Genomic DNA, 12,634 nt, shown 5'->3' on the forward strand with positions numbered 1-12,634 from the left:
CCATACCAAATATTCAATCAGAAATTGAAACAATTGGTTTTTGTGAACATTTTGCTCCACAGATAACAGTCTTGGTTGGGTTGAAACTGACTTTTCTTAGCACAAGCCCAACAAGGAGAGCAATATTGCCGCGGTTCTGGCCCTCTCTCTGTCACGCAGCGCCGAGAGTTGCGTTGCGTGACATAGCTGGAACGGGACAAAAAAAGACTCTCTGATATGAGACAATAAGACGATTAGTGAACGTGAACAACAATAACAATTATTGACTTTCAATTTTATACATTTACCTAAACACAAGATCGACAAAATTACATTGCATACCTACACTTTTAAGTCCAATTTAATTTAAAAGTGAGGCACTGTCAGCTCGAAATTCGAAATTAATTCATATACCATATGATTTGTATTACAGACAAAAACAAAAATAACAAATAGTATATAACTACAACTCAAAGTGGGGGGAGAATTGTCTCCCCTTGTCTGTCCTACTAAGGTGACAATCTCGTGCCCAGCTCTAACTCTGGCGCGTTTGGTCACTGCTGACCAAAAACGCGCAGGCTCTGCGAACGAGATTTTCTGAAGTGAGTAAAGTTAATCCATGATAGTACTTTTCAGTTGCCTTGAAAGGATCAATTTTTAAATCTAGATTTTTCCCCTTTCACTGTCATGATCTGCATAATAGAAAAAGTGTTCAATGCTGCTGGTGTGAATCTTGTGAATCTGTAAACTATGCAATATGTTTACAGAACTTCAACCTTAATTATTTGATTGCTGTGGACCTTGAAGGAAAAGACTGCGAATTAAGGAGAACCTTTCACAGACTCCATTAAATATAACAAAAAACAATACTTCATCAATCAAGATATGACATTTCCAAATACTGGCATATGAGCATGCTCTGCCTTGCTTTCTTAATGACAATAAAAAAATCCTAGTGAATAGTAAATTATATACTTCATCAATGAAAGCAGCCAGTCTTTTGTTAATCAGCATCATAAAGATTTGCAACGCCAATACTTTTCTTCTTACTGCTATTTACAGTGTAAAGCGACGCACAACTTCATCTAATTGCTTTTCCCTACTCTTTGAACTCTTTACTGAGCTGACTATGAATTTACATATATAATTAAGAGCAAAATGAAATTACAACAGTTTACAAAAGCCTGGGTGCTTTCAAGGAAACATCTGGGCAGTTCATTTCTTTATGGGATTTTAAAGGGGCTATGTCATAGATGGCATATGCCAATCACTTAACCTCCAATCAGTCATCTTCGTTCATAACCATCCCTGTTTCATCTCAGTTTATCAATAGCATGGTGTTTCTCTACCTTTGTAAGCTAATATTCTCAGGTTTCTTTTGATTTGAAGACAGCTGTACACATTGCTAAAAAATTACATAACTAATAGTTGCATAGCCCCTTTAATGCTAACACACCAGCAAAATATAATTACCGGCAACTAAAACGCTTTTTGAACACTTGTAGTTTCAACATGCAGACTCTCCCTACTGGTAACGAAATAGTTTAAATAATTTTTAAAAAATTATGTAAGTTGCTTCCTAGACTCCCATCTACACACCTGTTTGACTTGTCACGCAATCTTCCTCCTTAGGGAAGACTGCGTGACAAGAAATATGAAGGCTAGTTGCTTTCATGAACTAAATTCTCATGACAACCATGTCTGGCTTTGTTTGTGACCAAGTGAGGAGAAATTGTAATGCTGATCATTCCCAGAGCAACAAGGGTAACAGACTTATTGGGTGAACAGGGGCGGGGGGGAGGGGGGGGGGCAAAAGACATTTACCGGGGGGATTAAGATAGCAGAAAGTATAATGAGGTGGGAAGGGGAGACAGAAATTGTTTTTCCCAAGATGAAACCCACCAGAATAAAATAAGAAAAAAATCCACAATACAATGAAGTTTGCACTTGAAGAAGTGCAGAGGCACGAATCAGCTAAGTGAGAGGAAGCCCCACGTAATAGCTCAAAGTATGTGAAGCAGGGCGTCCTGCCCTAGGGTGTGGGCTGCAAAACAAAACTTGTGCTAACAGAAAGAACAAAGTATTAAAATCAATATTTTCCCATTAAAACAATGATGTTGTACGACTAGAAGGGTTAAAAAAATGCATGGATGAGTCAAGTAACTATGTGTAAATAGTCATGAAGCCTTCTTCACAGCAATTATTTGAGAAGTCAATTGACACAATTTCTTTATATAATTATGCTGCTACAAATAACAGCTCTGAAGAAGACTACTCAAGAGGGGAACACGCTAAGTTTAGACAACTGAATGCTCCATCTGACACTGCAAACCACTTGTTCTCAGTCACTTTGTCTCTTAATTTTATGAACTAGATTAAGTTTTCTAAGCAAGAAAGAGTAAAATATTGATATATTGTTTAAAAATTAATAACGTTATGCAGGGATTTAAAAGCAGAGTTATTTTCAAATAGTTCTCTAGCAACACATGCTGTTTGAGAGAGCAAAACAAAAACACAGTTTGCAAAAAGTAACCAGGCCTTCAGAGATGCATACAAATTATGGGATGGCCCACTTTACTCTTTTTTCAACTTGACATGCCACTCACAATAAAAACGACACCAATGCTTATCCCATTTTCTCACTAAAACCCTGGTTTCTTTTCACAAACATGCTATTGAAGTGACTTATCATTTCCTTTAAATGTAGCTGTTGCTTTTTGTTTCTTTTCTTGGCTTGCGCTGCTTGTAGCCTGCTCAGGAGATGTAGGTCATTTCATCTTCCTTCTTCTCACTTTAACAAGCGAATCAGCAGCTTCAATTCTTTCTTCGCAGCAGCAGTGACAGTGGCAACAGAGTTTTAGGTCGAGAATATTGTTCGTTTGTTTTCTTTTTTTACAAAATGTCTTGCCTTGGAAATAAGAATAATAAATAGTTCACAGGCTTTGGTTATTAAGGTCTTGTTAGACATCCACTACCATCTTCTTGTGAACATCCATATTACCAACAACCTGCCAACAGAAAATGACAAAGAAGTAAATAATTTAAACCCAAGGGTATCTCTTTGTGTTTTCTCTGAAAACTGGTGTTTCTACAACCATAGCAACAGTCATCTTCTTCAAACAGTAGATGCTGAAGATGACTGCCACTTAGGTTGTTGAAACAACAGTCCTTTTCAGGACAAAGCTTCGCCCAGACTATAACACTGTACGACACAGTAAGAAGATGTTTGATAACTGACATAACTTTACACCTTCACAGACAAGCCTTATTCATTTCAAACTTACTGCAAAGTTGCTGTAGATGGGAAACCTAGGCACCAAATCTTAACCCTTTCTGAAGGATGTTCATGAATAAAGACAGATATCAAATATAATTTTGGCAGAAAACTGAAAAGCAAACAATCTTCAGAGGTTTATCCAGAGCTGAAAGCTACAGCCACCTTACACAGCTCAGTAAACAGTGCAACATGGGAGTGCAGCTCATTTGAATGGTCACACTCGCCACCTAGGGTTCATCCACAGGCTAGGAATTGAAGTTTGAATCACATTTACATCTTAGAAGAACTAATTTAGAAGTTTGATTCTGGCAGTGAATAAGGTGCTATTCAAACAACAATTCAATCAGTTTACAAGACTTACAGCGCAAAATTCACTAAAAGAGATTTTTCCATCGCCATCCTTGTCAGCATTTATTACTGTCTTATCCACAATTTGTTGAAGCTGAGTTTCTTTGAGGTTGTTTCCTACCATCATCTTTAGAACTTGGAAGAGTTCTCCATTTGAGATGAAACCATCATTATCCATATCGTATATCCTAAAGGCAACTACATAAAAAAAAAAGACCAAAAATAAGTACATTGAATTTGGTGCTGAGCATAATAGCCTTTATTTCGTGCATAAGTAGAGGACCAAAATTTAAGAGAATTCATTTTAACAACTGCAATAACCTTGAGTGCCATTTAGTGTCTCTAATTTTACAGCTTTGCTCTGAGTCCCTAAAAATCCCAACTTAATGCTGCAAAAAGAGAGTGGTAGAACATGGCATTTTTTTTCGTTATGTATAACAAGTCATTGTTAACAAAAATCTATTGCCTCAGTCTGGTAGTGCTGACAAATTCAAAAGTTCAGTTTCTGTTTCAAAAGAAAACAAGTATGTATACAATAATGTATCTAGGGTAACTCACATTTCTGAAATTTGAACTCTTTAAAATTTAGTGACAATGAGTCACATAATTATGTGACATTTTTTTTTTTTAAATACACTATCTACATGTAGAGGACGTAGTCCACATAATTGTGTCACATATTGTTTAAAATAAACATATTAAATTCCTCAAAAATGTTTTGTCAATTAGTTACTTGTACCAACTGGCTGAGGCAGTTAAATTTTGGAGTGAAAATATATATTTCAACAAAAATTTGACAGCTAGTCTAAAAGCAGTGAATTTCTTTTTGAAAATAACTTTTTAATTAACAATTTCTTTTGTCCGACAACAACCTCCTTGACTAATTTTGTACTTGCTACAAAAACGTGCATTTGATAGATTGAACTGATTCACCAGAAACTGCAAAAAAGTTTTCTGCTTGTGTGTATGACCTGCAAAAATAGGACCACTACTTGTAGTTTTGTAAATTTTCTGCAGAACTTTAAAGATCATGAGAGAAAGCCTTGGGAAACAGATTACATTGAAGATATCAACACTGTGCTACCGGCAGTTATCTCCCTTCTCAGACAGCTGTTCCTTTAGTCGTATATGCTGAAGGTAAATTCATTAAATACAAATGTAAATAATTTTATAATGTTATGTAAATTTCACCTTCATGTGTACTTACATTTAAGCTTGGATTCTTTGTCACCTTTTACACTGAACTGTGAAACTCCTTCTATGAATTCTAACAACAATGAAAAAAAAAAAAACACTCAAGTAAATAATAAAATAAATGTTATAAATTTAAACAAACAGTACATGACAAATAATGATCTTTCACTAATCTGGTTCACTAACACTCAAGATCAATCATTCTTAACTATGGTTAAATTTTGTTAATAAAACATTTGGAAAAACATTCCTGTCAAAATGCGTCACATTTGCCATGGAAACATCAAGTTATAAATACAGTGGCATGTCTCATCAATGAAATAATTTCCAGATAAATTTCAGAATGATATGTTTTCACAGTTTGATAGCAATTACAAAAAAGTTAATAAAGTTCTGCTCCCCCTGGTCTGAATAGGGTTATTTATTACAACAATTTCTATCTTCTTTCCCCTAAGAGAACAATCATTAGATCTTAAACATGCCCTGTTACTGACACCTGAAAAATTACCCTTCTGAGCCATGTAAACAGCTGAAACCCGCTATCTCGAACTTTTAAGGGAAATGAAAAATAGTTCAAGATGTCAGGGTTTGAGATAGCTGACAGTTAGTCACAAATGAAAAAGTATATCCGAGAGAAATTGAATTGAGTTCAAGAAAGCAGGGAATTTGCTCAGATAACCGAGTTTGAGATAATGAGGCTCTACTACATGTACAGTCAGGGATGTCACAAGTAGATGGCTCCCAGTGCAAAAAGTGTGTTCTTCATGATTTTGGCTGGCTACCCTGCTGTGTAATACATGTACTTCTGATTCTTTCGACAAGAATAAAAATACAGCCTGCTACTTCAACAAAAGCTGACTTGTTGTTTACGGTATAAACATGTCTTGACAAGCCTGCTAGGGTGGCAAGAAATTTACAGTGTAAAGATTTGTACCACATACATAAAATTAAAGGAAGTTGTACATGATATAGTGGGATACATTTAAATCTCATTTATACTCTCTTCTTCAAAAGAGAGAGGTTCTCATTTTTACATCATAAATTGATGAACGGCATAATATTCATGGTAGCAAATAAAGATGTTTTTGTTTACAATGTACACAATGTAGGTCTGGAATATTGCCTCAAGGTTGGTTTTCACTAGGCATAACCACAAGCATAAATAACATAGGCAGACGCAGTGGTGTGCTGCTAAGAAGCACCTTTTGTTAGGAAATTTTTCTAACATACATGTATGTCACCACCTAGCAGCACCTCACTGCGTCTACATATGTTGGTTCATGCTTATGCGCTACTGAAAACCACAATGAGCGACAAAAGTGCTGACAGAGACAATTTGCAGTAAAATTATATTGAACATTTACCCCCTCTCCCCTTACCCCTAAATAATGACGATATTTCTCTTTCTAGTACTGCACAGACCACATCATTTACAAAACATTGAACTGGGGGGTTGAGGGTAGCTAGATGCACATGAAATAGAATGAGAAGTTAAAAATGGCAAAGTGTAATTTTCTAAAAGTGTCTTAAAGTAACTACTTAATTGTCACCCATTGCAGCCTTGATGAGAAAAGCAACACCACAAAAATTTAGAGTCAAAGTATCTCAGATAAAGAACTTTGTTCTTTGTAATTACAAGTACATATAACATATAAGGAAATTGTAATAATAAATACAATGTAGCTGACTATCGTTTTGACCATCTGAAATTTCCTCAATGGCTAAGAGCTGAATTACATGTATTTTCACATCAGATATCATTCATGATCGTAAAAGAAGACTGCAACTCAATCATAAAACATTTTGCCTCTTTTAATCCCCAAATGTTGTGGTCAATTTAGACCAAGAGGGAGTTAATTAATGAGTTGTGTTCATAGATAAGCCATTTATTGCCCAGCCTTGTCTTGTCATTGAACTCAAATTGCATTAGTTCATGAACATGGCATGACTAGACTGCCCAACAAAGATACAATAACGATGAGCCAACAGCAACTTCAGTTTAAGCTGGGAAATCAAATCAAATCAACTTCCAGCAAATAATCTAAACACAGTGGTAGGCCTTTGTAATCAAGCCATGCTGAAAACATGGAAAGATCAATCTTGTACATAATTTATATACCAATGAAAGAAATTCATTACTAAGATCGGTTATAACAGATTCTTTGAGTATATTGTATTATTTTTTTTTCAAGCTACATGTACACTGAAGCATTTTTATCACTTACTAGGTAAGGTGTTCACTTACACACATGTACAAACTTGTAGTGTGCATATTTTACAGTACACTAGAGAATTCTAAACACAATATTTGCATGAAGTGTGTTTTTTTTTTTTTCTAATTTTGACTTTTATTTGTAGCTTCTTTCAATTAGAAGTGTCCGAGTGCCACCACATGCCCCACACGTGAAAATTAAAAATTAAAACACATCCTGACTCCTTTGATTTCACTTTACAAACAAAATATTCCAGTGCTTTCAAGCCATTTCCTTCCTTATAATACTGTTACTGCTCCAACATTCTGGACAGATGGTCACTATAGATGCTACTTTTAAAGCAGCAAATTCAATTCAAAAACCTCAGAAACAAACCAGAAGATACTAATAAGTAACATGGTTATGACCACAGTGAGAAGTCAATCAAAACTGACCAATGACCAGCACGGGTGGAAACAAGCATTTTGGTTTTAAGTGTGAAATTGTGCACAATTATTGCTTGGTCTACATGTCATGTTTGACCACAGCTGTGAATTATTCATAACAAAGGTGAGACTTGGTTTATTTGTAACTAAGATTATAATCAAATGGAGCCCTACAAGGTGTACGAATAAATAAATGTAAATATGGTATATAATCATTTTTCAAAAAAACGAACACAGAGAAACTCACCATGCCAGTGAATTACAGTTATGTAACAATTTATTCCAGAGAGAGATGGATCTTTTCAAGATCTCTTCTTTCAGCATTAATGCATTTTCAGATTATAGTGAAGGCATGATTTCAAAAAGATTTCAATTTATCAACTAGAGAATCTTGTCTATAGCCAAAAGTTACATGTGAATGTAAATTATCAAAACTGACACAGGCAGAACTAAAAGGATATCAGAAGGGAGAAGTCATGTTTTGAGCTAGGAAACAAAGCCCAGAACAAGTCAAGAATAACTTGACAGTTTACTGAATATAAACCTGTTTTCAAAAATAGGTTTCTCTTATATATTAGATTCATATATTAGATTTATGTTTCTGTCAAAAATTTATGACCGGAAATTTAACAAAACAATCAATAAATTAATTTAACATACATGACATTTGACAGCAGGAATTCTTCCTAAGAATAATTTATTTGTTTACACTGTACCTCATAAAAGACCAGTTTAGCCAAGTATGTGTATGTGACTCTATGTACTTTTCTTGAAACTTAAGCTTGGCAACATGTCCTGTATGACTTTATCTTAGTTCATTCTTATTATAAAATTTTACGTATTTTTAATTAACACATGCGCAATTTACATTTCAGATAAAGATGTGTATACAGAAACCAATTAAAGGTTTTACAGACATACATGTGTACGTTCATGTAATACATGTTTCATTTTTACAATCAAACTTCCTTGTTTTCAATTAAATGTTGCAAATGATCAATTTTTAGTGAAATACACAATGTAAACTTGTGCTGTAAACCAGCAACATAATTGTACTAGACAACAGTTTAAACAGTGGCAGCAAGTGATAAACAACATTTGGTCAGAGTGGATGACTGCTGACTAAAACTGGCCCACATCTGATAAAATCCTAATTGTGGTTGGTTTAAATAATTTACAACCATGTAGCTGCATGGACAAGTGCTTCTTTTTCCCACTGAGCAAATTGCCATGTTGAGAGGATAATTTTGCTTGCCTGGTTTGACAATCTAGGGAACGTTTTTCTTATAAAGAAGTTCAGTTCAAATAGTTTTGCCCACCTGACTAAACCAGTTGCCTCCTGCTGAAAACCTTAATAAAACCATTGTACATGTAAGAATTAAACATTCTGATTGGTAAAAAGCTCAGATTATGGCACTATATTCAGTGTGCTACATGTACATGTACAGCTGTAGGAGGTGAATGTAACATATTAATTTAAAGCTTGGTTACTTAGCTACACCACCTTTGCCATGTACCCAGGTAAACATGGCAGATAGCGAAAGTGACCAGAATATCCATTTATAAATTTGAAAAACAAGCCCACTTTATTGACTACATGTATGGAGAATTTTAAAATTGTTAACTTTGGCTTTACACCAACAATGTTTTCAAGACCTAGTATTCAAAGCATAAAAATGGTAGTTAAAATTGTACATTGCCAGTCATGACAAATTGTGTCAGACTGAGTGACTAAACTTTTTTGATGTTCTAGATGATCAGTAAAACTATGCACAAAGTCAGCAATATTGAAACAAAAGTGCCTGAAGAATGTTCCTTTTTTTTGTGGTGTTTATTTGCTTATTTTACAATAAAGTCATGTTTACATTGATCAATGCAACCAATTTATGAATTTAAACTACAACAACAATGACATATTTGTATGCACAAAGGAACATTTGCATCTGCGCTTTCATGAATTAGTCTAATATTTTGTAGTCCTAGACATTCACCTCTACAAAATAATTATACTTATTATAAACAATTATTTGCCTCAGGTTCAGTGAACATTCATTTGGTGAATATTTGTAAACCTCAATGTTGTCTTGGTATTAAATATTCATGAATGATCACTTGGCCTTTGGTCAATAACTGTTAAATATAAACTTGGCAATCATATTGCGTGTGATACATTGTAGGTACAATGAATAGAGGTATAAAACTTCCATTGTGTTAAATTCAACTGGGGATAATTATTAACAGTGAATAGCTGCCTTGCTAATTAACAAGGGCATGCCTTCTTGACTCGCTTGTTAAGAGACAACTGACTCAACAAAACACTGAGAGCATCCACTGTGCCCAGAAGGTTAAGTCTCATTCAATCTCACAAACAATTCACATGTTAATGTTCCTTGGCTAATAGCTTTCATTCTTAGCTGGGTAAATTTTAACCAGTGTGGACACAAGAAATCTCATAGATGAATGCGTATAAGCTCTATGTCGTCGACAAATCAATTTTGTTTCACATTTGCATTAACACAACACTGTTTCCTCCATACACGTATCTTAATAACAATTAGTAATTATTACTAATTGTTATACGCTTCGCTGTTGCCTCAGTGACAGCAATAAACTATGCAGTAAGGCATAATTTGGAAAAAAATTGCGTTGTATACAAAAACAAAACTGATCTGAGTGAAATGTGTCAGTTTGTAATTTACTCCTGGACGTATTAATACTCAAAATTTGCTCAAAATGGGTTTTAATTTCATCCTCTTTTCACCAGGATAAACATAACATGTCATAAATTTTTAACTTGTTTATACTCATTGAACAGTTTTAGCTTTTGGCATTTTATGCAAATTACGCAGGCCACGGAGAAACCACCTACTAGAATTGTAAACTGAAATGAGAACTCAAGATGAGACTAACGGATTACCCAATTTTTTTTGGTTCCAATGGCAACGTCAAAGACGTGAAACTTTTTTAAACCTGACTTTTTCCATTCCAAAAACAAAATGTAAATTCTCCTGATCGTAGATTGCAGTGCGCATCTGTGCGAAAGATGATATTTTTTCTAATAATATGTAAATTGACACTATTGGAATATTAGTCTCAATTGTAACAAATTTTCATGTCACATCAAATGGGTTGACGCTACATGTCAAAACCAAACAAAGTACCAGCAAAAAAAAAAATGGGGAGAACGATTTTTATGCTGATTCAATAGAGCCAACATCTACGTGTATCAAAAATTTAAATTTGGAGCCATCTTCAGGAATATCATAGTGAAGTTACATTTCAATCCTATTAAAGATGCTAAAGCTTTTAGCTGGCAACATCTACATGTACAAATAGAGTCTCTCCTGTCCTGTTTGCACTGAAATTAAATGGATAAATGCTTCCTGACCTACACTGAGCGCACATAGTGAAAATACACAACAGTCAGCCAATATTAATCATGGTATTGGTCCCTCTTGAGCCGCACACAAAGTGAGTTTTGCCTGACTTTTCGCGCTCGACTGATAACAATAAAATGCAATATTTCTCACCCCCCAAACACAGCTGCTCCATGAAAAAATTATGCTGAACTTAGATAAAAACAGCGGATGGCTTGGACAGTGTTTTAGGCAGTTCATATCCCTTATAAGCTCGAGTCAAACCATTTTAATTGGACAGCAATTTCTGTGCAATTAGAAACCGTGCTACCATATATTTCTCAAGTCCGTTGGAAGGCAGGTGACGGACAAGGAGAGTTTAAAATTGTTTTCGCAATACTCGCGAAGGACAAAGAAGACGAATACTTTACAGTACACCTGATCTAAAATATCGCTAGTTTCCCGTAACCGTTTCTAAAAATTCGATTGGAGCTGCAGAAACACCGGAAACCACGCTCGAAAATTTCAACAAAAAACTAAACTTGGGAGTTGCTGGGTTTGATTGAAGATAACGTGACACATTTTCAATTAGCGATTTAAGCACAAGATCCCAAATAATTGGACGGACCATTTTCAAGGAGAGTGAACAACAGAATTTAGGATATGACCATGCCAATGACCGCTCGATTTCTAAGTGCAACACTTGCAAGTATTTAAGAGTTGCAAACGAAGTTATCGCCCCGGATTCGGCTAGCCATAGCAAACCGGGTTCGCAAGCCGCATACTTCCTCAGTGCCTGATCGAACGATATACAATATTTAATAAAACAGTCAAAAAGCTATATTATTTCTAACCTTTAAAGTCCACTTCTCCATTTCCATCTGTATCGAAAATATCAATAACTCTTTGAACTAGTGGGTTTTGTTGTAGCTCTGGAAGCGACATGAACTCCTCGACGGAAAGAGCGCCCGACTTATCCAGATCGAGCTTTCGAAATCTCTTTCCAAGTCGCCGAATTTCGTCCGCATCAACTATAGTTTCAAAGAAAGATAATTATCATATGAGTTGGGCAACTGAGAGGTAAATCAATCTACAGAAACTACAAGTTTTCCTCAATCTAAGTACAACAGACGCCCTCTATAAGATTAGTAAGCGTAACTTACAGTGAGTCACCATGTCACCGGGTAAGGAAGCCTCGTTGCCCTAAAACAGAAAGCGTATACCCAAGATCAAGAAATACAACTTCAAGATGTTCACATATTGCTTGGGCCTAGGTTAACGACATGCACTGAACAGGCTGGTGTGTGTGTAAATAGGTGCCAGAAAGCGTTCACTTCGAATAATTATTGCTGCAACTACAAACACTAAACATCTTGGAAAGGCAAGTTCAAAACTAGGTCAAGGACAGCGACGACGAAAGGCGAAATCTCGCCGTTTCATCGCTACACAAACACTAAGCAAATCAACACAAGCGAAAGTCCAACGAAGCTGCTCCAAATGTCAACAAAAGTCCAACAATATCAAAACTGGAATATTTATCTCTCTTCCCACAGCAACAGTTCGCAGCTTTGGGGTTGCTTTCATCGGCGAGAAAGTTTGCCGAGATCCGGACTCGCTATCGCACCGGTAAGGCTAGGAGTTTGTCGAAAAGACGTTTAAACCATCAAAGAAGGATCACGTACCATTTGCGATGAGTTTTCAGGTCCTCGTGAGACGGTTTTAAGTTTTCAAATGCACCGATCCAAACTTTGCAGGTTGGTTAGTTACTTCGAAGAGGAACCCCACTGAAAGGATAGCGCCCAGTCCACGACCGTGTCCTTGAATTGCATCCGGGAGATTGGA

At 35.7% G+C, this 12,634-nt stretch overlaps 2 protein-coding genes across 2 annotated transcripts in view; one reads left to right on the forward strand and one right to left on the reverse strand.

Moving 5' to 3' along the window:
• Window positions 1–6,956, forward strand: part of LOC110047125 (calpain-9-like) — a 27,393-nt gene extending 20,437 nt beyond the window's left edge. The window contains exon 20 of the mRNA XM_089292168.1: window positions 4,622–6,956. Coding sequence (XP_089148294.1) covers window positions 4,622–4,726 — 105 coding nt within the window. The 3' untranslated portion in view covers window positions 4,727–6,956. The remainder of the gene's footprint in view (window positions 1–4,621) is intronic.
• LOC110047145 (calcineurin subunit B type 1) lies at window positions 238–12,593 on the reverse strand. Its single transcript, XM_089292171.1, has 6 exons — window positions 12,475–12,593; window positions 11,956–11,995; window positions 11,647–11,823; window positions 4,812–4,871; window positions 3,618–3,802; window positions 238–2,987 (listed from the first exon to the last, which is right to left on the reverse strand). The coding sequence occupies exons 1-6, from the start codon at window positions 12,475–12,477 to the stop codon at window positions 2,940–2,942; spliced, it is 513 nt and encodes a 170-aa protein (XP_089148297.1). The 5' UTR covers window positions 12,478–12,593; the 3' UTR covers window positions 238–2,939.
• Between the last annotated feature and the right edge of the window lie 41 nt (window positions 12,594–12,634).

Source organism: Orbicella faveolata, unplaced genomic scaffold (genome assembly GCF_042242905.1).
Source record: "Orbicella faveolata isolate gen_17 unplaced genomic scaffold, um_ofav_v1 contig_24, whole genome shotgun sequence".
Classification (NCBI taxonomy): Eukaryota; Metazoa; Cnidaria; class Anthozoa; order Scleractinia; family Merulinidae; genus Orbicella; species Orbicella faveolata.